We start from the raw sequence: 25,080 nt of genomic DNA, 5'->3' as shown, positions 1-25,080 counted from the left end.
CATGAAAAGAATGAATTTTGGTTATGAGAACCGTTAGATAATATTTTAGAGGCTCGATTAAGAAGGACCACTTCACACTAGGCAGTGAAGACGCCGAACACACTGATTTTAACAAGAGTTCACTAGGTTACACATAATGAGTTTATGAACAGTGCATATTCAAATAAAGTGCAGAAAATAAACAGTTACCTTTGTTTTCATGAGAGGTACCTAACCGTAGTCTGCTGTTGTTGAGGGCCAGGTTGTGATCAGTAAGTGTGGAAATAGGCTGCTGTCTTGTAGGCAGGCGTGAAGACGGAAGATGTCCTTCACGGATTCACTCACGCACAATACGACCGCAAACGAATAGTTTATAACACTGTGGCCAGTCCTGTAGAGCACGGTAGACGCGGGTGTCCGGGAGCAGAGACGTTCTGGTAGAGATTGCCAATCCAGAGCACTGACTTTAATGTTAATTTAAATGTACAACAAATAGAAATAAACTAATATTTTAAGTGAGAGAGTAACACATGGGGGAGAGAGTAAGTATGGTCAGCAGTGGCTAGAGAGTACATAAGTGCCCCAGGCGGGACCGAGAGTATAACGAGCAAGCGTGCCTACGCTTGCAAGGTGGGCAATTGATAAGTCAACCGTTGTGATTGGTTGGTGAGTGTACAGTAAACAGCTGATTCGGGAAACAATGGTTCATTGGTCTGTCACTGTACGTGAATATTTTAATCCAGTAAGGAATGGTATTGTAGGCACTAGGCCGCAGAAAGAGATATGGAATTAATGTAGTATATACAGTTTAGTAAATAAAGGCAAATATAAAGTATAAATTGCCCAAAAAATATATACATAATTATTGTTCAATAAAAGTAGCCTTTTCATATTAGGCAATAAAAAAAACAAGTTATTTACGCAATAATACTTAACAATTGCCGACTAGGAGCAGTAGTCTGTTACAGAGATAAAGATCTAATAAGTGTTTAGGAGCAGACTGGACATTAGTTGGTGGTGTGTGTTTACTAGGTGTTTACATCTTTATCTGTGTAACAGACTACTTTTCCTGGTTGGCAATCTACAACTGCGATTGTAACAGCAAATTCTCCTGTCACCCGTGATCGTGACTGGATTTTAGTTGATGGTGTGTTTATTAAGTATTTAGATTTGTATCTGTGTAACATACTACTGCTCCTAGTTAGAAATTACAACTGCGATTGTAACAGCAAATTCTCCTGTCACCCGTGACCGTGACTGGATTTTAGTTGATGGTGTGTTTATTAAGTATTTAGATTTGTATCTGTGTAACATACTACTGCTCCTAGTTAGAAATTACAACTGCGATTGTAACAGCAAATTCAACTGTCACCCGTGACCGTGACTGGAGTTTAGTTGGTGGTGTGTGTTTACTAAGTTTACTAACGGTTCTATGAAACTTTGATTATGTGTCTGAAAAAGAGTTATAGGATGTACACTAATACACATATTTTCAAAAATCATCATGCAAGCTGAACGATGAGCCAGTGTCCTTGCTCGTCTTCCCTCCATGTGTTTTTTAAATAAAATGAACAATTTATCTAAACCACTACTATGATTAAACATAAAATATATGCATGCCTTTTGTTGTATAGTTTTAATTGTGTCACTATCCCGTTATAATGTTTGGTTTTGTTTTGTAGGTTATTTTACAATTATTTTTCAACAAAATATTTCAAAACGCCGTTTGAACTCTGGGGCCAGTCTTCCCTCATCAAAGATCTGTCCGTTGACTGGGTGAATAGGAAAATCTTCTGGGTGGATTGGAATACGCAAAATATATACCAGACTGATCTAAAGGATAACTCCAGAGAGGTCGTGTTGTTCCACCCGTCTAAGATACATCAACTAGCAATAGATCCTTATTACAGGTAAGTTCATTTTAATGTTATTTACTTTGGCCTGTTTAATTTATGACAACGAAGGGTAATGCACTAATATGGCAATTATCTCAAACTCATTTTTTGTGAATTACAAATCAGACTTTATAATCTTACAAAGAGATGCTATACTCTATCGCCATGTTACAAAAACGTTAGAGGATTGAAATAAATCCTATTCATTTGGTTGGAATATAATTAGTACATGAAATAAGAAAGGAAAATGGAACCAATGGAAATGGCTCAAACAAACCAGAAAACCGTTTGGATTCCAGACAGGAAAAAGGGAACAGCACAGGATGTAAGCTCAAGTCACGATCACTACCACACGACACTCCAGCACAGGCGAAGGTGGGATACTGACAAGAAAATCAATGTTGGCACTTCCTGCGGCCTCGCGGTGTGTAATCTAAAACAATGAGGCAGGAAGGTGAATCGCGGGAATGACAAGAGATAAAGGCAGCCACATTCGGCCATATTTTTTGGCCCTAGGTCTCAGTGTCATGGTGTTGGTAGAAGTTTGCTTGAGTGTTAAAATATTGGCGGGTTTTCTTTTTTGATATTGATATCCAAAGGGCCCTAACCTTAACCGGAGGTTGACTTAGCAGATGGTCAGCTAATTGTATGTATGAAGCATAAATAAGTTTAAGTTGCAATACATTTTCCTCGCGGTGTATGGCGTAGGTTGGCTTCCTATCATTTTATGCAATGATTTTCAGACTAACAATTTTGAGCAGTTTTAGAAATTTCCTTCTTCGCATTTCATTTATTTTCTTTAGTTCTCATGTTTAGTGGTCTTTTAGCCTTTACTAAGTATTCCATATAGGGCATCCTGTGCAGTGCCAACGTCTGGGTTCCTTTTCTCCAAACGGGTTTCGCGTGTTTTAACCATTTTATTTCGGTTCTTGTGTCCTTATTTTCTTTATTATTTCAACTAATGATATCCTCACTTGATGAAGAGGATAGATCTCAATTCTCGAAACGTTATGATATACATTTATAACGTACAACGATGGCAAATGTCAGAAACCCTATTATCAAACCTTCGTCATTAAAACCCTTTAAACAAAGAATATACTCTACCATTATACCATAGTAATAATATTTGGCGGAGGCTTGAACCGAAATATCTTATTGAGGCAGTTAAGACAACATAGCATATTCAGATAGTATGGGGTATAGCAATAGTATGTTGTAAATAAATAAACACAGGGTAGGATTATGTAGAGCATTTGTATAGTCACAGGCTTCACTGAAATTGAATGTAACATTTGAACTTTATAGCTAATTTTATCCTCGACACGCTTGCGAACAGAAAGGTAATCATACATAAAATAAATGTTTACAGCCCTTAGGTTGACATAGGAGAAATTATGCCACACTATTTAGTGATAGACTTCAATGAAATTCAGATAAATCGAATGGATAGCAAGGCACCAACATGAAACCCATTCTTATCTATGTAGGGATGAATTTTAATCCAAAATTTAAAATCTGTAGGTAACATTTTTTTGAGATATCTTGCGGATAGTTATGCTATTATGTAATATGTTACAATGCCAAATCAACAATTTGCCACAACAACAACAACAACGTGTGTGTGTGTGTGTGTGTGTGTGTGTGTGTGTGTGTGTGTGTGTGTGTGTGTGTGTGTGTGTGTGTGTGTGTGTGTGTGTGTGTTACAACACATTGTAACATTTTGTTGTTGTCAATGTGTTACAATGTGTTATGTGTGTTTACAAATCTGATTGTTATGCGATTTCTATTGCCATTATGTATACTCAGATAAAAATGTAAAAATATTCACAAACGCTCGGCCATAGTATGTCTTATGGTGCGACAGACACCGCCATCCGACGATTGGTATCCCGTATTTATATTATTTATATAGAAATCTATATAGAAATGAAACCATATGCAAAATTTATATTAAAATCTATAGATCAATTTGTTCTAGAGCTATCGTCAAGACAGACAAACAAAAACAAAATCTGTCTATAGATCCTCGAATAATACGATTTTTTAAAGCTCAAGCAATGATTGCTCTTTGTTAAAATTTGCTTACACATTCATAAAAATATAAATTTGTGTATCTGTTAATAAAAATCAACAAATAAAAGAAGGCTATGAACCAAGCATTTATTTTGTATCGCAGTCAGGACTATAGAAGTGAAGCCTCGTATATGCCTCAACCACACACTTCATGTAAGTAAACTTTAGTACCGCTACACATCTGGGAATTCTGTCAAGGGAAGTAAAGTTGATCCTTGTGGAATAGAGTTCGTAAAGGCAATAAAACCATGCCTTGGTGAGGTTTATCTTACAAGGTAATTGATATAGTTTTGTATCTATATAAAGTGTTGCTTACACATATACATATGATTTTTCTTTATTATATGTATGTGTATAATGTTTTATAGCACTATTTCTAATAGTTTGCTGAAGACGGTTTAAGAGCAAACATAGAACATTTTAATATCTTCTCAATTTGAAACTCAATATGTACATGTAAATATCAATGTCCAGGCTTATTTTCTACCTGCAAGAAGACGTTGATTTGTTTGCGTACTCCTTTAAAACAAATACGATCAAGAAATATATTAAGACCGGTTGCCTACGCATGACCAGTATTAAGAGGATAGCGATCAGTGTGCGAGAAGAGAGGATTTACGTGATCGGCTCCGTGGATGATACCAGGACAATGCATCTGCTCAGCACCGATTACGAAGCGACTAAGGTATGTATCGATTGTTACTTTCCGATTATTAACATTCTATTCATGTCGGCTAATCGATTATTATTTTAGTATTGAACATAGCATTAAAAGATGAGGTGTAAATATATTGCATGATCCTGTGGTCACTCTACAAGTATAATATACTACAAGAGACACAATATCGATAGAAAATCCCGAGAGTATACACAATTTATATCGAGTATATAAAAAGGATTATATTTATAAAGTATATCAGTTTTAACACATTTTAATACCGGAAATATTACCTTACTTTAAGCATATTGATATTTGTTAGTGTAATTCTAATTTTCTCTTTTTGGATTATTAAAATTTCACTCTTAATCTTTTCCTTATTTTACAGGAAAGTAATATTTTGTTTTACAAATTTCAATATGGATTATATCTATAAGTTTTACAACAAAGTTTTTACAAATATACTATATTGTTTTTTTCATCATAGGTTATAAATATTTTGGAGACACAAAAAATTATTTATTCAATTTAATACAAAGAAGAAAACAAAATCATGTTTTGTAAATAACCTATATTACTTTTGTTCCGAGTTAGTAAAAAAATACAGGAGGCCTCGGAAGCGTGCCCCTCCCAACTCGGAGCAAATCATAAAAAAAAACAATCACATGCCACTAGTGGGAAGAGACAAGAACGAGACAAGATTTCGAGTACAAGAAATATAATTAGTAGGTGGCAAACATTTCCATGCAAAATACAATTATGCAGCACCACGGTGCACGGCGTAACTTAAAAACTAAATAACAACAATAAATATAATATATTCCAATAATGATAATAACATAATAAATTAAATAATATAATAATAACACAATAAATAGAAATTTGGTCTATAAATAACATTATATCAGGTACGGCGGTGGTAAATATAAAATTTTTAACAGGTAAATTTTTTATGAACTGAGGGGAGGAAAAAGGTTGTAGAATTTCTAGGCCCACTATTTTTGAAAAGTAATTTTGTTTCAAGTTTGTAGCCGAAATTAAAAAAAAAATATATTTAAAGCCAATTTTCGAAGGAGGCGGGGGCTTAGTTGCCTCCACGAATCCGAATAAAGATGAAATCCTCCCCTTCAGGTCATGTAACTAACTAAAATAAATACTGGCTAGGTACTGGCCCTCCTCCAGATATAACATCTGGCAGCGCTCCCTGCACCCCAGTCCTCGCAAGTTCAGTATAAGAAGTAAAAAAAAAACATTTTTAATCCAACCTTGTTACAGAAGAAATGCATGGGAGCACTACACTCCGGTTTGGATGCCGATCCAATAGGCTGGGCAGGGCGCGGGCATTCAATTTTTCAGTTGTTCGGGCAGACTCGCCGCCACCAGTCCGCTGACGGCACTCACGGGGACCCTATAGAATCCCAACATAACCAGTAGATATTCAGAACAACTTTACTACAACCCGAGAAATAATAAAAACTTAATTATGTTTGCCAAAGTATAATAAAATATTTAAATTTAACAATAAAAAAAAATAACAATCTGTAACTAAACAGTACCTTTTAAGTATTGAAAAGCTGTTTCCTAAAAAATAACTCAAGACACCAAGTATTAAAAGATACACTACTTGGTGACAATATTAAATATTACAAACAAAACAAATTTTCAAATATATAAACATTTACTTATAGGCTAGAACAGCCATACTAAATGATTAAGCGTGATAACAATTACTTGTAACTATAATTCGCTGGATTTTAATCATTCTATTATAATATTATAATAATTTACATTTTGCTATTAAATATTAATTGTAAGGTAGGCATAATAATAATTATATAATTTACAAATAATAACAATACATTATTTCCCCAAATAACAATAATTAAATTCCTAATCAGTTCACGCTACTATAAAGGCAATAATTAAATAATAAAATTGAAATCATGGGATGTTGCCACCCAAATTTGCACGCAACACAAAACACGAGGTAACAAAAATTTGCAAAGTCTGTACCGTCTCGCTTACACTAAATAAAAACAAGGTGTGTACACGGAATAAATAATTTCCGTTCGCCGAACGGATCAGTAAGGAAAGCACAAGAGCGAAAGATAAAAAACTAAACTAGCATAGTTAATAAATTAACAAATTTTAGAACGTACGAAAGACAGGAACGAACACTTTGCGACACGAACACGTACACGAGGAACACAAGTTACAAAATAAATATATATAAATTACTTATAAACTAATCTACGATAATTATATGTCTGGGTGGGAGAGAAAAACCGCCAACTAAATAAGGTTAAGAGAGAGAAAAAGACAATTACCTGCCGAAAGTCGGTGAATTAGCCAGCCATGGAGAAAACGGGAAGAACAGAGAACAGCCAGAACACAGTAAGCTTCTCCGAACGTGTCTGACCGCTCCGAACAGTAGCCAGAGCCAGTGCCGGTGCCGGTGAACAGCTGGTCGGTAAACTAGTCAAGGTCAACCAGCTGACCTCAACCAGGCAGAAAATCAATACTCTGACGGAGTTGACTCCCCCACAGACTGACAAGAGTGGCCGAGGTGGCAAAATAAAAGACAAAAATAAATTGTCCAAACTGAGCCCCGGCTCAACCTCCCCCACTAAAAAGGGTGCAACCCCAAACAAAACCTCTCCCCCACTGAAAGAAGAACCAACAAGCTCTGGCACAGGAAACGGGAAGTCGAGAACCCTAACAGGAAACGAAGTCTCTGAGCAGGAGGCAGACAAAACACGATCCTCCTGAAATTTTGAGAGGCGCCTCTCTTGGAGAAAGAAGAAAAATAGAAAGAGAGTAAAACGACACCACAGGGAAAACCAGGGGTGATCAGTCCCCGGACACCCCCGCAGCCGCACCAGTATCCAGAGCATGACCAGAGGTTATCACCACGGAAGGCCTTCAGATGAGAAACGTGGGCCTTCCGCCACAACCTCCCCGATACGGGATCAACCAACTCAGCAGTAACTGGGGAGAGAAAACGAAGAATCCGGTGAGGACCTGTCCACCGATAGCAAAGTTTGGGCTGCCCGTTTATCCACGGCCGAACTGACCGGATGGGCCTTACAAAAAAGACAAGATCCCCCACCTGGAAGGGGTTTAGCAATACGTCCCTTATTGAATTTTCTCCTCACCCTTTCCCTAGACTGTATGGAGCTTAACCCTGACTGCCTCCCAAGTGTCACTCACATTGGGAGTACCAGGCACTGGTAGAAGACTATCCAGACTCCAGAGATTAGACAAGGGATCAGAAGGAGGACGACTAAACATGACCTGGAAAGGCGTGGAATCATGACTTTCGTGAAGAGCAGAATTGAAGGCTAACTGAAGCCAGCTCAGGTTTTCATCCCAGGTAGTTTTGTTTCTCAGCGTGATAAGCGATGAGGGCGGCTCTGAGATTGCGGTTGAACCGCTCAGCATGAGAAGGGGGGGGGGTAGTAAGGAGATGTCGTAACATGTTTGATTCCATTGCCCAAAACAGAAGCGATGAAAACTCCCTCGACACGAATTGTGTGCCGTTGTCTGAGACGAAGGTGGCGGGCACTCCAAAATTCTGTAGAAGGCGGGACTTGAGTGCCTTGACGGTGAGCGACGCCGTGCACTCCTAAGAGGAATCAACCAGCAAAACTTTAGAGAAAGCATCCACAGCGACAAGCAGGGAGGTGTTCCCTGACTTGCTACGGGGAAAGGGTCCCACATAGTCAATGAACACCCTTTTCAAGAGGCCGCTCCGCCACCTCGGAGGAAAGAAGTCCTAATTTGGTATTTTGTGCTGGTTTACTGACCGAGCAAAGATGACAAGCTCGTACTCTACCAGCAATGTCTCTGTCCATACTCTTCCAGATAAACTTATCTCTGATTTTAGCGATGGTCTTGTGGATCCCTAAATGACCGCCCACGGGAGAAACATGAAAATAGGAAAAGACCATCGGTATGAGGGCACTCGGCAGAACAATCTTGGGACCACCTCCGCGTCGGGCACGACAGCAGAGGACACCCTTGGACAAGAAGTAAGGAGAGTGGGCTTCTCCCTCCTGGAGCTCACCAATGATGTTTGACAACTCGGGGTCTTGAAGTTGGTGAGAGCCAAAACTCTCAAAGGCAGCAGGGAAATCCAACATCACAGTCCCACACAACGGTGCTTGAGAATCAACAGGATCGCTGGGTAGATGATACATTCTAGAAAGAGCATCGGCGACGACGTTTTGGGTGCCGCGAATGTGCTGCACCCTGAATTTAAAGGCCGCAATTTTGACAACCCAGCGACCAATCTTCCCGAGTTGTCGAGGATGGGCCAATAGCCAGGAAAGAGCCTGATTGTCAGTTTCCAGCAGAAATTCGGAATGCTCTAGGAACCTCCGAAACTTATCCATGCCGAAAACGACCGCCAGACACTCCAGCTCATAAATAGAAGATTTCTTTTCCTGAAGGGTCAAAGTCCTAGATGCAAAAGCTATAGGTTGCCGAGCACCGTCGAATTCTTGAGAAAGCACAGCTCCTACAGCACAGGATGAGGAGTCAGTCTGCAAGATGAAGGGCCTACTAAAGTCCGGTATTCGCAGCACAGGAGGTTGGATAATTGCCTCCTTAAGCAGTTGAAAAGCACGTTCTTGATCTTCACCCCAAACGAACTTTGCGTCTTTCCTTCTTAAGGCGTTCAGAGGGGCGGCCACCTCGGCAAAGTCAGGAATAAACCTACGGTAGAAATTAACCATGCCGATGAATCTGGCAACACCCTTGGCATCCTTCGGAGGAGGGAAATCCCGAATGCCTTGGGTCCTGGCAGGGTCTATAGATACACCCCTAGACGACACGAGGTGACCGAGAAACGATATTTCAGACTTGGCGTAAGACACCTTCTCCGGATTGACTGTAAGGCCAGCCCTACCCAACCTAACCAAGACCTCCTCAAGATGTTTAACGTGTTTCCGTTGAAAGACTCACTGTAGACCAGAAGGTCATCAAGATAATTAAAGACATACCTGAACTTCACATCGTGGAAGATGGAGTCGAGCAACCTAGTTAACGTTTGGGCCCCCACAGCTAGCCCCCCATAGGCACAGATCGGTACTGATACAAATTCCACGGAACACAGAAGGCCGTGAGAGGACGTGATTCCTTCTTCAACGGAATCTGATGATATGCTTGGTTCAAATCAAATATAGTGAAAAAATTTGGCCTTAACCGAACCAATCAAAAGCAGAATGGAGATCGGGGAGAGGCACTGAGTCTATTTCAATTTTGGCATTAAGTTTTCTTAGGTCAACCACCATACGATGTTTTCCATTAGGCTTTGGAACCAAGAACGCTGGACTGGCATACGATGAGTTTTGAGGGCTCAATAACTCCTTGATCCAAGAGATCCTTGATGATACCACGCATAACCTCCATCTTTGGAGGAGCCAACTTGTATGGGTGGGGAGCGTACTGGCTGAGTGTCAGTCAGACGAATATCATATTCAATGAGATGGGTAGAACCGAGCTTGGGTGTGAGGACCTCCGGAAATCTTGAGCAAAGCTCACGGAGAACCCCAGCTTGCTCCTCATCCAAGTGACCGAACGGGTCCCCAGGGGCAGAACCTTCCTCAAACTCCACCTCCACAACCTGCGGCGTCGATTTGCAATTTATCAGAAAAGGGGACTGACACTCGCCGATTGAATTTGAAATAAGACTGGCCCGCCTGAAGATCCAGCACCAAACCAGTCTTTTGAATAAAATCCGCCCCCAAAATACAATCCATACTCAGGTCCTGGGCCACAAGGAAGCTCCACACCCATGAAAAATATTCAACCTTAAACTTGATTGAAGCCTTCTTCGAAATTGGAAGAGGGGAATTAGAAGCAGTCCAGCAAGTTAAAGAAGACTCCTCGGTGTGCTTCACCAAACCTAACCCTTGAAATGGCTTCAAAAAGACGGGAAGAGATGAGGCTACAGGCTGACCCGGAATCAACTAGGGCCTTATGCACTGAGTCTCCCACTAAGATATTGATATAAGGGCACACCGAAGATGCTGTCCTAAGCCGTAGGTTTTCCCTTTTCTGCTAGGCTCATAGTGTCCAAACTATTAATCAAATTTTTCGCACAGGTACTATTTTTTTTGAAATTTTTTTCTTAGACCTCGGGGGAACTTCAGAGAAAACCCCCCTTTGATCTAGTTTTTTGGACCAGTGCGATATCTCCTAGGACACTCCCGACGAGTATGACCTCGTTCACCACAGGCATAGCAGATGGGTGGATGAAGCCCACCAGAGTGATGTGGCCCATCCACGGGATTCTGTACGGCCGTGACAGCCCTGGAGGGCTGGATGGAACGATGATTGTTCCTCTCCGCCCTCTGCCGGTCAGCAAACTGCACGCTGCGCGAAGCAATGCACAGACGGTCCAGTTCAGAAAAAGGTGGAAGGGCGACCAGCAAAAAACTAGACGGGACCTCTCTTCAGGATTGAGACCCTCAAGAATGGTGGTGACCACAGTACTTTCGGGGATATTGAGCCTTAACACCCTATCAGTGTCCCTCACCTCGGCCACAAACTTAGCCAAACTCTCTCCGTTGCCCTGAGGCCTAAAGAATTTCTCCACACGGAGACGTTCCCTCAACTGACCAGGAACAAAGAAATCCAATGCCTCCCTATGAAAATCATCCAGGGTACCACCCCTCTGGAGAACTCGAACCAGACAGTCACCCAAAGGTGGCCTACAAAACGGAGAGATGACATGCAGGAAGCTCGCTCCCTGAAGACCAGGCAAGTCATGCAGTCGCAGGATCTCAGAAAGAAACCGCAGCAAGGCTTCAGTAACTAGACCATCCACCGTTGGTAGTCGCTGCAGCAACGGGGTAAGTGGGTTCGGAAGCTTGTGATACTGAACAAAGGATCCCCGTCACCACAGTCCCCAGTCCCCCAGATCCAGCAGGCATTTGGGTCACAGGCCCCCGGGCCCCGTCCCACACCAGACACCCCCGACGCCACGCCCACATCAAAATCAGCAACAACTGACCCAGGGATCCGGCATTCACCCTTAACAGCCGCAGCAGAGTCAATCTCAGACAAAGTTTTTTCAGGAGCCTTTGCCCCCCTCGTCCCTCTCGAGTACAGTCAGCAGGCCGTCAACCAAGTGTGACGCGTTCCTCCAACCACTCCTTATCACCAGAACTGGTAAGCTTGGCTCTAAGTAGCGACAGCCTCATATGTAGATGGGTTAAGCCGGGACAAATACCTAGCCCTCTCTCGGCCAGTAGGCGGCGACTCCAACCAGTCCTCCTGACTATTCTCAAACGTCTCCAACTTAGCCTCCAAAATAGGCCTCTGCTTCTGGAACGTCAAAATCTCTAGGGCCAGGTCGTGTCCAGTTCCATATTATCACGCAGTTGCTTCCGCATGGACTCGCAGTCGGAACCCGGAGTAAGCCCACGAGCCAACAACTCAAAATGGAGATCCTCCTTCAACAAGTATTCAGGCACCAGAGAGACAGGCATGGATAAATAAATAAATGACACAGACTAACAAGTAACACACACTGACTCGAAGTCAACAACTAACAAATCAAAAATTAGTAAGGCGACAAGAGAATAACTTAGTGAGACAACACTCTCAGCAGGGTCCCCAGAATTCCTGCCGTCCACGAAACACGGCAGCGAAACCAAAATACCGCAACAAAACACTACGCCGTACCAGAACAAAACCAGAAAAAAAAACAACGAAGACAAGATATAACAAAAACACACAAGTAACAATAATCAGGAAATAAATAGGTTCACACACTTCCTGTCGATCGGCGGAAAATAGCACAGCGAGACGGCACAGGCGCAGGAAGTCAACTAACAACTTCAACTCATCTCTCTCACCACCAGTGGCAAAACAAAAACCCCGGGCCCGCAGAGGGTAAAAAACACGCAACCACGCTCTGCTACCATTTTGTTCCGAGTTAGTGAAAAAATACAGGAGGCCTCGGAAGCGTGTCCCTCCCAAACTCGGAGCAAATCATAAAAAAAAAAACCAATCACATGCCCACCTAGTGGGGAAGAGACAAGAACGAGACAAGATTTCGAGTACAAGAAATATAATTAGTAGGTGGCAAACATTTCCATGCAAAATACAATTATGCAGCACCCACGGTGCACCGCGTAACTTAAAAACTAAATAACAACAATAAATATAATTCCAATAATGATAATAACATAATAAATAAATAATATAATAATAACACAATAAATAGAAATTTGGTCTATAAATAACATATATCAGGTACGGCGGTGTAAATATAAAATTTTTAACAGGTAAATTTTTTATGAACTGAGGGAGGAGAAAAAGGTTGTAGAATTTTCTAGGCCCACTATTTTTTGAAAAGTAATTTTGTTTCAAGTTTGTAGCCGAAATTAAAAAAAAAATATATTTTAAAGCCAATTTTCGAAGGAGGCGGGGGCTTAGTTGCCTCCACGAATCCGAATTAAAGATGAAATCCTCCCCTTCAGGTCATGTAACTAACTAAATAAATACTGGCTAGGTACTGGCCCTCCTCCAGATATAACATCTGGCAGCGTTCCCTGCACCCCAGTCCTCGCAAGTTCAGTATAAGAAGTAAAAAAAAAAAAAACATTTTTAATCCAACCTTGTTACAGAAGAAATGCATGGGAGCACTACACTCCGGTTGGATGCCGAGATCCAATAGCGCTGGCAGGGCGCGGGCATTCAATTTTTCAGTTGTTCGGGCAGACTCGCCGCACCAGTCCGCTGACGGCACTCACGGGGACCCTATAGAATCCCAACATAACCAGTAGATATTCAGAACAACTTTACTACAACCCGAGAAATAATAAAAAACTTAATTATGTTTTGCCAAAGTATAATAAAATATTTAAATTTAACAATTAAAAAAAATAACAATCTGTAACTAACAGTACCTTTTAAGTATTGAAAAGCTGTTTCCTAAAAATAACTCAAGACACCAAGTATTAAAAGATACACTACTTGGTGACAATATTAAATATTACAAACAAAACAAATTTTCAAATTTATAAAACATTTACTTATAGGCTAGAACAGCCATACTAAATGATTAAGCGTGATAACAATTACTTGTAACTATAATTCGCTGGATTTTAATCATTCTATTATAATATTATAATAATTTACATTTTGCTATTAAATATTAATTGTAAGGTAGGCATAATAATAAATTATATAATTTTACAAATAATAACAATACATTATTTCCCAAAATAACAATAATTAAATTCTAATCAGTTCACGCTACTATAAAGGCAATAATTAAATAATAAAATTGAAAATCATGGATGTTGCCACCCAAATTTGCACGCAACACAAAACACGAGGTAACAAAAATTTGCAAAGTCTGTACCGTCTCGCTTACACTAAATAAAAACAAGGTGTGTACACGGAATAAATAATTTCCGTTCGCCCCGAACGGATCAGTAAGAAAGCACAAGAGCGAAAGATAAAAAACTAAACTAGCATAGTTAATAAATTAACAAATTTTAGAACGTACGAAAGACAGGAACGAACACTTTGCGACACGAACACGTACACGAGGAACACAAGTTACAAAATAAATATATATAAATTACTTATAACTAATCTAAACTAATCTACGAATAATATATGTCTGGGTGGGAGAGAAAAAAACCGCCAACTAAATAAGTTAAGAGAGAGAAAAAGACAATTACCATGCCGAAAGTCGGTGAATTAGCCAGCCATGGAGAAACGGGAAGAACAGAGAACAGCCAGAACACAGTAAGCTTCTCCGAACGTGTCTGACCGCTCCGAACAGTAGCCAGAAGCCAGTGCCGGTGCCGGTGAACAGCTGGTCGGTAAACTAGTCAAGGTCAACCAGCTGACCTCAACCAGGCAGAAAATCAATACTCTGACGGAGTGACTCCCCCCACAGACTGGACAAGAGTGGCCGAGGTGGGCAAAAATAAAAGACAAAAATAAATTGTCCAAACTGAGCCCCGGCTCACTACACAAGTATTACAAGTCTGAAAAAACTACTAACCTATTGCGAGTAGTTTTTATGCTCCGATCAAGCACATGTACATTCAGAGCAAGTTGAATGACGTAAAGATATACTCTAAAACTAGGTGGTCTGACTGATCCTCCGCAACTGTAGTATACACATCTATCAGTGTAGACTGATAGCAAATTGTGATCCAGTGGATGAGACTCTTGTCAACTATTACTCTACTCAGACTAGTTTAGTCATGCTTAGGTGAGCGAGCTGGATGTCCCCAGAGGTCTGGACATATTCTATGACCAGGTGGTCTGACTGATCCTCCGCAACTGTAGTATACACCTCTAAAAGTGTAGACTGATAGGAAATTGTGATCCAGTGGATGAGACTCTTGTCAACTATTACTCTACTCAGACTAGTTTAGTCATGCTTAGGTGAGCGAGCTGGATGTCCCCAGAGGTCTGGACATATTCTATGACCAGGTGGTCTGACTGATCCTCCGCAACTGTAGTATACACATCTACAAGTGTAGACTGATAGCAAATTGTGATCAAGTGGATGAGACTCTTGTCAACTATTACTCTACTCAGACTAGTTTAGTCATGCTTAGGTGAGCGAGCTGGATGTCCCCAGAGGTCTGGACATATTCTATGACCAGGTGGTCTGACTGATCCTCCGCAACTGTAGTATACACATCTACAAGTGTAGACTGATAGCAAATTGTGATCAAGTGGATGAGAATCTTGTCAACTATTACTCTACTCAGACTAGTTTAGTCATGCTTAGGTGAGCGAGCTGGATGTCCCCAGAGGTCTGGACATATTCTATGACCAGGTGGTCTGACTGATCCTCCGCAACAGTAGTATACACATCTACAAGTGTAGACTGATAGCAAATTGTGATCCAGTGGATGAGACTCTTGTCAACTATTACTCTACTCAGACTAGTTTAGTCATGCTTAGGTGAGTGATCTGGATGTTCCCAGAGATCTGGACATATTCTATGACCAGGTGGTCTGACTGAGCCTCCGAAACTGTAGTATACACCTCTAAAAGTGTAGACTGATAGGAAATTGTGATCCAATGGATGAGACTCTTGTCAACTATTACTCTACTCAGACTAGTTTAGTCATGCTTAGGTGAGCGAGCTGGATATCCCCAGAGATCTGGACATATTCTATGACCAGGTGGTCTGACTGAGCCTCCGAAACTGTAGTATATACCTCTACAAGTGTAGACTGATAGCAAATTGTGATCCAGTGGATGAGACTCTTGTCAACTATTACTCTACTCAGACTAGTTTAGTCATGCTTAGGTGAGCGAGCTGGATGTCCCCAGAGATCTGGACATATTCTATGACCAGGTGGTCTGACTGATCCTCCGCAACTGTAGTATACACATCTACAAGTGTAGACTGATAGCAAATTGTGATCAAGTGGATGAGACTCTTGTCAACTATTACTCTACTCAGACTAGTTTAGTCATGCTTAGGTGAGCGAGCTGGATGTCCCCAGAGATCTGGACATATTCTATGACCAGGTGGTCTGACTGATCCTCCGCAACTGTAGTATACACATCTACAAGTGTAGACTGATAGCAAATTGTGATCAAGTGGATGAGACTCTTGTCAACTATTACTCTACTCAGACTAGTTTAGTCATGCTTAGGTGAGCGAGCTGGATGTCCCCAGAGACCTGGACATATTCTATGACCAGGTGGTCTGACTGATCCTCCGCAACTGTAGTATACACATCTACAAGTGTAGACTGATAGCAAATTGTGATCCAGTGGATGAGACTCTTGTCAACTATTACTCTACTCAGACTAGTTTAGTCATGCTTAGGTGAGCGAGCTGGATGTCCCCAGAGATCTGGACATATTCTATGACCAGGTGGTCTGACTGATCCTCCGCAACTGTAGTATACACATCTACAAGTGTAGACTGATAGCAAATTGTGATCCAGTGGATGAGACTCTTGTCAACTATTACTCTACTCAGACTAGTTTAGTCATGCTTAGGTGAGCGAGCTGGATGTCCCCAGAGGTCTGGACATATTCTATGACCAGGTGGTCTGACTGAGCCTCCGCAACTGTAGTATACACCTCTACAAGTGTAGACTGATAGCAAATTGTGATGCAGTGGATGAGACTCTTGTCAACTATTACTTTACTCAGACTAGTTTTGTCATGCTTAGGTGAATCACCTGTTCAGCGGGAGCGAGCTGGAAGACCCCAAAGGTCTGGACATATTCTATGACCAGGTGGTCTGGCTGAGGCTCTGGAACTCTAGAATACACCTCTACAAATGTAGATTGACCCCAAAGTGTAACCCAGTGGATGTCACTATGATCAACCATTACCCTACTGTGAGTTACTTAACACTTGCATTATATAGTATTACTACATATGTTTATTTTAAAACCATAAACTGTAGTAGATTTGCTATATAGTTACAATATTTTATAATATTATATTATGGCTAGACATGGCTGAATCATTTGAAGGTGAAATGAAATTTAACATAGTTCAGTCGTTATATAACATAATGCAAAATTCCACATTACAGTATTATGTTTCTTAGCTTATAAATTGCACTTACTCCTGTAAGAACCTTAGCGCTGCTTCCGGAGTAACAGGGGAATCGGGATAGGTAAGGTGAAGGGATAGGCCGCCTCCTACCGAAATCTATGAGGAAGAATTAGGGCACTAATCTCAACGTCATGTCCACCCGGAAGAAGGGGAGGCACGCTTTGAACCAGCCTCTCTAGTCAAATCAGGCAGGGGGAGGCACATCCCTTTTGTGGCTAGCAAGAACCTCTGATAGCTAGGGAACAAACTCCATCATATTCCAACAGACATCTCCCGCAGTAGACCTATCGGACCTATTGTAATTAGCCTTGCACCCCAGAATCTCGACATTTGCGGCTAATGATGTACCGTTCCTGGACATCACAGGGTTATCCAGATTTAAGTGACACATCGGTTTTTGCTGTACCCAATGGTAGGTTCAACTGGAGGGTATAAACCAGCCAGTAGTGAACTATACCTTACATTATTAGTTTTTCCACTACTTAGAATTTCGAATTTAGCAGGTAATAAAACTTCATTAGATACTTCCTTTAATAATGAAATATTTTATAAACGGTTTGCAAATCATCACAATGATGCAGTCTAAAAGCTGTTTGATGCAAAAATTGATTCAAAAATTTGGCGAATCCATAATATTTGCATAATTTTAAAATAAGAATTATGATCCAGTTTATAATTATACTTCTGAAAGTGAATCCTTCTCAGATGTACTCGTGAAGATAGTTTACGTTCAATGAAATAAGTGGTGAAACTTTGGTGGCTCTAGAAGATCTATCTCTGTTAATCGTTAAATATATCGATATTTACCTTAATCTTGATGTCTAACTAAACCGTTTATACGAAACGATGATATATATATATATATATATATATATATATATATATATATATATATATATATATATATTATTTTTAAATACTTTTACTAAATTTCTCATGACTGCTCTAAACTCGCAATTGCAACAATAATTGCTTTCATTAAATTGACAATACTGTAACAGAAATATTTAATTAACTAGATTTGTATATAACAAAGATTATATCTGTCAATGACCGGATAATTTAGGCACGAACTATACAATAACCTAAACACCCTAAATTAGTCTAGAAACGCCACACACCAAGATCGGTTTATCCAAACACAACAGTAGTAAGTCCCTAATCACAGTGTACAGTTGTGGCAATGGCGCAGTGTAGCCGGTAGAACGGTTATCGCGAGATAACCACATCAAGCAAAGTCGAGCGTGGCTGCCGCTTGGGTGAGTGACCGCTGAGCGATCCTGTCCTTGCAATCAGCCCGCCTGCCCGGCCATTGGTGGTGATTCGGAAGCCACCTTTTTAGCCGTTGGTCCCCAGGTTGTTTTAGAGAGGGTTTCTTAGCCCTAACTTCGCCGAATTGGCTTTTCATAATTACTTTAAACTCTTTATCTATTATAAATGTCTTAGCTGTTTTCAGGGGCACCAATAAACACTTGAATAATAAATATTTATTTTTGAATATTAATAATTGAAATTGTGAGTTGTAAACACCTCTTTCTAAAATAATTAAGAATAGTTTTGTACATGACATTGAAGAATTATTTATAATATTTATAGTTAATGTCACGTTGTGACTGGATAAATTAAATATTTTAGTTAATAAGGTATAAGTGAAATAAATTGTTACTCTTTGTTGTTAAATCCGGATTTAAATAAAATAAAATAATAGCGAATTCGCATAACTTAACATTATTTGAGTATGGGGACACTACTGATTCAGTATATTTCGTAAGATCATGAAAATGTTTCTTTTGCTAATTCACACAATTTATAAGTAATTAAAATCTGTCAAAATTAACATATAATAGTTATTTAAATGTAGAAATTTTAAAATTTATCACTGATAAGGAAAATAAATTAGAAATACATTCAGGTTTATTTTTATTCTTTAATAAGATGTTTCTTAGATTCTCATAACTGTGTAAAAAAGTGTATTTATTTCAAATACGCAAAATAATCAACTAGTTGAATCAGAATTGTAATATAGGAATGTACCTAAATATTACAATAAGTTATGATTTGTTAGTAATTACTAAGTATTGGGATTCATTAAAAATATATTTCTCATTATCTTACTTGGTAAAAAAAAAAAACAATAAAAAACTTAATCTACCCAACCTAACCTAATAATATCGATCCTAACACAAAACTCTAACTAATCGTAACCTAACCTAACCTAAACTAACCCAATCTTAATAGAAGCTAACCTAACTAAGCCAACCTGACCTGATATAGATTTTTACAGACTCTTCTTGGTATGAGAACATACTTCCCCGAGAAGCAGACGCCTAGCGAGAGGTACTTGTGTGCCCAGATGAGGTGTTCCCACTCCTGCAAGGCCGCTTCACTTTTTACTGCAAAGTGTCTGTGTCCAGAAGATATGGTTATTGGGAATGACAACAGGACTTGCCTCGGTAAATATCATTATTGATACGTGAATGAAGGTTACAGTTGTTCTGATATGTACGTATTACACAGGGTGGCCATAGCCTAGTGAAATTTTGTACTGGTTATAAATAATACATCATAAATGTGACTGAACAGGGAAATTAAAGGTTTTTATTCATCACACTCACCCTGAGAAAAGTTATTATTTTTTAGTTAGTTAAAAAGTTAGTAAAAATGTTTTAAATAAAAATATGAACGTTTCGTAAAAAACCTTCTATGACATTTCGATACATTTTCGAACTTCATTACTACCATTTACATTACATTTTGAGTAAGTATGGATAACTTTTATTGGGTCTGAATCTAAAAAAATATAAATTAAATCGATTTAGACTGGAAATTTTCAAAATTTTTGAAACATTTGAAAGAGAAAAAGTTGATATTCACACTTATAAACAATTCTAGAGTCTAGCAAATGTCATATAAACTGCTTCAAAACCTAAGCTTTCAGCAAATATGATGCATATGGTTTTATTTTTAACCATATTATTCATATAGTAATAGTCTTATAAAATGTTGGGATTGCCGATAGCCGAGCGGTCTAAGACGTTGGACTTCGAGTCTGAGTTAGAGATAGCGCAGGTTCGAATCCTGTCTGTGACCGTTGCACTTTATATCAGTACCATCAACCTTGTACTGTATCGACTCCCCCTCTTATTCTTCTTGATGAGATCCTCGCACAGGCCAGTGGCGCATGAGGACGGGCAGAGTAAGGCTTAAAAGGGGATCTGATTCTCCTTAAAAAAAGTGATATACTAACTGTATTCCGATATATTTTGCAGGCTACTACACAGTTTTGATATTATTGGTAGCTTGTCAATATTACGTGTTAGAACTGGGATCTGTTCTCACGTTCTGGTGGCAGATCGTAAAGCATAAAGTTAAGCATGGGATGGAATACAAAGTTGAAACGAATGGCATTAACACACCAAATTCAAAGTTGACAGTTCTAGTACAAAAGAATAATCATGGCACAACGCATAAAGATTTAGTACGCAGGAACTCAAGGCTACAGCACCATTTTCAAAGAAATAAAAATTAAAATAAATTCTTAAAAACCGTCCATTAGATAAAGAAAATGCCACTTTTTTACTAGACTCTATAATGTATAAAAATAAAACAAAGACCTGAAATCTTTAGAACTACCTTAAAAATTCAGGAAGGCGAGCAGAGGATACATTTTATGGAGCTCGAAAGTTTTAATTAGTCTTACCTTTGATTTGTTTTAGCTTTTTACATTTTCTAAAAGTTTGTATTTAAAAATTTATCATAATCTCATGTTTTTGATACATTTAGTTTAAATTATGGGTTTTAATGAATAACAAGATTTAATAGAAATAACAGAAAATCTCCGTTCTCCTTATCAGGAGAAAGAATTTAAAAAAGTTAAATATATGTTTTGGAAATAAAGTATAACTGCTAGAGGGATCCATACGCATTCATCTAAAGGAAACACTTTAATAGAAATTCAATGGACTTTGTCATGAAGAAAGTAGTTAATTAGGTATAATACATTGATTTTTTAAAACAATTTCACAAAACACCTCTAACTTCCGGTGCCTCTAACCGTACAACTAGTAGAAAAATACAACTATTTTTAACTAGAAACTGAAATATATTGTAAAGCATAGGGAAAGGCAAGTGATTCGCTTCTGTTTACGAATATCCGCTTGATAGTTTTTGGGGAAAATGGTTTCAACTCAACCCATTAAGTAACGATTTGGTGGAGAGACGGGGATGACTTATGACATCTTGCCGTATGGAGGAATTGAACCAAATGATTTTTTTACGGTCACAAATATCATATCCACCTTCCAAAATATGGTGATAAATACACCAAAATAAAAAGTACTGAAATGGTAATATTTTATTATGGTAAACAAAGTAACATTACATATAGATTGTACCAATAAATACAAGCCAAAGGAGGCAAAATCGGTGAAACTCTGGTAATTACACGTTCAATATGACCCCAGTTTAGTTTTAGGCAACACTTGTACCGTTATTGTAGGTTTAAAATAATTTTTATGAATAGGGGTTGTTCCATTCTCCTAACTCCTAATACACACGGGTGTTTTTTATTTGAGTTAAACGATGGTAGATGGTGGGTCCTCCCGGAAAATATTTTCTTTCAAAATTCCCCAGACGTAGGCGTCCGGAGTGAGATCGGGGGAGTGGGCTGGGTAAGGAAAGTTTTTTCTAAAGGAGATGAGACGGTTGCCAAAGGTTTGTTGGAGGAAAGCAGTGTTGTTAACGGCAGTGTGACTGGTTGCGCCATCTTGCTGGAACACTGTGAATTTAACGGCAGGTTTCGTACACGACAACAAAATATCCTGAGATCTCTCGCAAACCATTTAAGAATGGCCCTATATCGTTTTGGTTAATAATCTTCTTTTCGGTGACTGTAGCACTTACTGTAACACTCTTCCATGGTTTTCATTTGTGCAGACAGTAGTTGGGCGACCTGAAAAGCCCTTTCGCTGTGTCAAAACACTACCTCTTCTTTGAAAGTTTTTCAATAACACTGAGAATCACAGAATTACTAGGCGAGTTTCAGTGGAAATGTTCATAAAAACGTAATGCAGTGTATGACAAACTTGGCCCACCCGCATGTCCAATTCCGTATGAGCGAAAATAATGCTCTACGATAAAAATTTTCTCTACCGTTTTTAGAACCATGTTAGCCAAAAATAACCTCAAATAAGAAAGAAGTAATGAACACAAAGACGTGGAAACAATCGACAGTTAAATCAGCTTATCAAAAATGCAACTGCAGCTGATTCAGTTTCAGTACTGTTTATTATGGTTAATACTGTATTTAAAAGAAGCTCTCCCTTCGTGAATGTATGAAGTAAGGGATACAATTTTAAAGACAATGGTTTTTCGGAAGAAACCCTCACAGATCTAAATTTCCAATTAATTTCCGAAGAAGGAAACTCTGTCAAATCTGGGTTGCTTACTCTCAGTTTGATAGAGGATATATTATGTTGTACTAAGAATAAATAAAGTAAAACAGAAACTCTTTGAATCATAAATTTTACTGAATAAAATACTCTCAGTCTGTCACAAGCAATTTAAAACGAATAATCAGAAACATTAGTAGTCAAACTATGAAAAATAACTTATAACTTTTTTATTTTCATTATACGTTATGTAGGTATTCCATATAGATAGATTTTATATACGGTTCGTTTGAGATAATTGCTAAATATAAATACTGCCCAAATGTTGAGAATTACCTTAAGTTTAATAAATAATTAAGACATTAAAGGATATTAAATTATAATTTTTTAGGTCAGAATTATGAAACTGATATTCTTACAATTGCACCGTTAGAAAATGGTATTTTATTAAGACCAATACTTCTAAAGGAATATATTAAAAAGACCATGCATTCATTAATCAAGTTCAAACTAAAGTTACATATGTACACGAAACCAACTCATACAGATAGAGTTATCATCAATGAATCTACCCATCCACCTGCACAAGAAAGCAACATTTAATTCAATGATTTTACAGACTTTTAGATATACCACTTATAACAGAAAACTACAATAAACAACTAAATTACATTAAACTAATTGCTATGTTCATAGTTACACTTGACAACTTATTGAAAGTATACAAAAAAAGCATCGAAAGGAAGAACTATACAAGATAAGATAGGCCACCTCAAGACTCAAAACAAGACTTTATTTGTATAACATACAGCACTTTATAGAACCAAATATGCAACACTTTTAAAAAAACATACAAATAAATTTGTCTATCACAGAAGAAGCAACAAACTATCCAAAATTTTAGGAAACACAAAGATAAAATTTCACATAATAATAAATCAGGATTTATTAAATTGGATGCGATGAATGTGGAAAGATTTATATTAGACAAACCAAGAGAACAATAAAAACAAGGCTTCAAGAGCATTTATCTCTCTCAAAATATCTAAACTGCATTAAAACGGTACACATAACATCAATTAAAAAACCTAAAATTATTAAAATTATTAATAAATAATTATTAACGAAAGCAATGAACTTAAATGAACATGTAACCAGAAAGATAGAAAAACCCATAAACAATTTATGTGAAGAAGAAAGAGATTAGATTACAGATGTTGAAACGTAGTTTTACTGAAGTTTTGTTTCACTGAACGATGGTAAATGTTTCCTTCACAATCCTTCCATAGTCAAAAATAAGCTTCTAACACAGAAGTACACTGTAGTCATATCTAATTTTTCATACTGTATGAAATTTCCAAAATTTGTGTAAATGCATATTTATACCATATGTTATTTAAATAATAATTTTAATAAAAATAATGTAAATATCTATTTTTAGAGTCGTATGATGATGAAAAATGGTCTAATAAATAGACCATATTGGAAAGTAATGTTTTATTAACATTTAGTACTATGTAAAATGTTTTATAATTGCTCCGAGAGTCTTCAAAATTCAAACTTGTTTATGATGTTATATTTTCCAGATGGCACATTAAATGAGAATTCCGTTTCGCTGGAGGAACTCAGAAACGAAGGATTGAACCAAGAGACGCCGGTTAAGGATAAAATCGTGCTGGAGGAAGCTCAGCACGAGAACAGGGAAGGGGACACTCGGGTATTTTACCTGTACTGCTCAGTGGTGACTCTGTCAGTGGTGATCTTACTTCTGTTTGGTGTTGTGTTCTGTATCCAGTCCAAGCGAAACCTCAGGAGCGAGCAACTTGGATTTCCAAGACAGATTGTGAAGTACGTCAAATCCCCAGCTCAAGAGGGAGGAACTGTTAATATTTATGACGAACTCCATCACAGTTGTGGGCAGTGACCAAATACATTTAATTGTGACGATTCATGTTTGGACTGTGATGGAACTTCATTAGTTCCACGTAAGCAGAATCTTCACGAAAGTTAAAATATGAACATGGTGAATAGTACCTGCACTTTATTAAGTAACAATTCCGTGTAACGTGTCATACAGTAGACACTTTATTTATTCAAAGACTGGTAGTGGACCATCTTTATTACTACAGCAATCTAATATCAAACACCAATAAACATTATTTACACGACACAAGACCAATATTGTATAAAACAACTATCAAAACGAATATGTGTTCATTTTTTAAATTTAGGTGTTGTTATGTTTTTAATTATGCAAGTAGTTACCCGCGGATTAGCATATACGTTCTATTTAATGGTTTAATACGCACTTCTAAATATAAATGTTGGTCATTGGAATATACCTCAGTCTTCTGAACCACTTCAGAATTATTGGAACTTAAGTTTAAAGAGAAATGTTTTGGGGTCCTAAAGTCGGAGTTTGTTAGTTGCACGAGTACCAAAGAAATGTAGAAATCTTTCTGCAACGTTCCACAACATGGGAATGAATAACTCCAACAATATCAGT

At 38.4% G+C, this 25,080-nt stretch overlaps 1 protein-coding gene across 1 annotated transcript; it reads left to right on the top strand.

The window, feature by feature from the left end:
- Window positions 1–1,684: 1,684 nt before the first annotated feature.
- On the top strand, window positions 1,685–24,781 carry LOC124353573 (putative vitellogenin receptor). Its single transcript, XM_046803470.1, has 5 exons — window positions 1,685–1,889; window positions 4,425–4,635; window positions 16,791–16,961; window positions 19,469–19,637; window positions 24,161–24,781. The coding sequence occupies exons 2-5, from the start codon at window positions 4,519–4,521 to the stop codon at window positions 24,496–24,498; spliced, it is 795 nt and encodes a 264-aa protein (XP_046659426.1). The 5' UTR covers window positions 1,685–1,889; window positions 4,425–4,518; the 3' UTR covers window positions 24,499–24,781.
- Window positions 24,782–25,080: the final 299 nt, after the last annotated feature.

The sequence above is a fragment of the Homalodisca vitripennis genome, chromosome 2 (genome assembly GCF_021130785.1).
Source record: "Homalodisca vitripennis isolate AUS2020 chromosome 2, UT_GWSS_2.1, whole genome shotgun sequence".
Lineage (NCBI taxonomy): Eukaryota > Metazoa > Arthropoda > Insecta > Hemiptera > Cicadellidae > Homalodisca > Homalodisca vitripennis.
The sequence above is the reverse complement of the archived record's forward strand: the minus strand, read 5'-3'. Positions and strand labels throughout refer to the sequence as shown.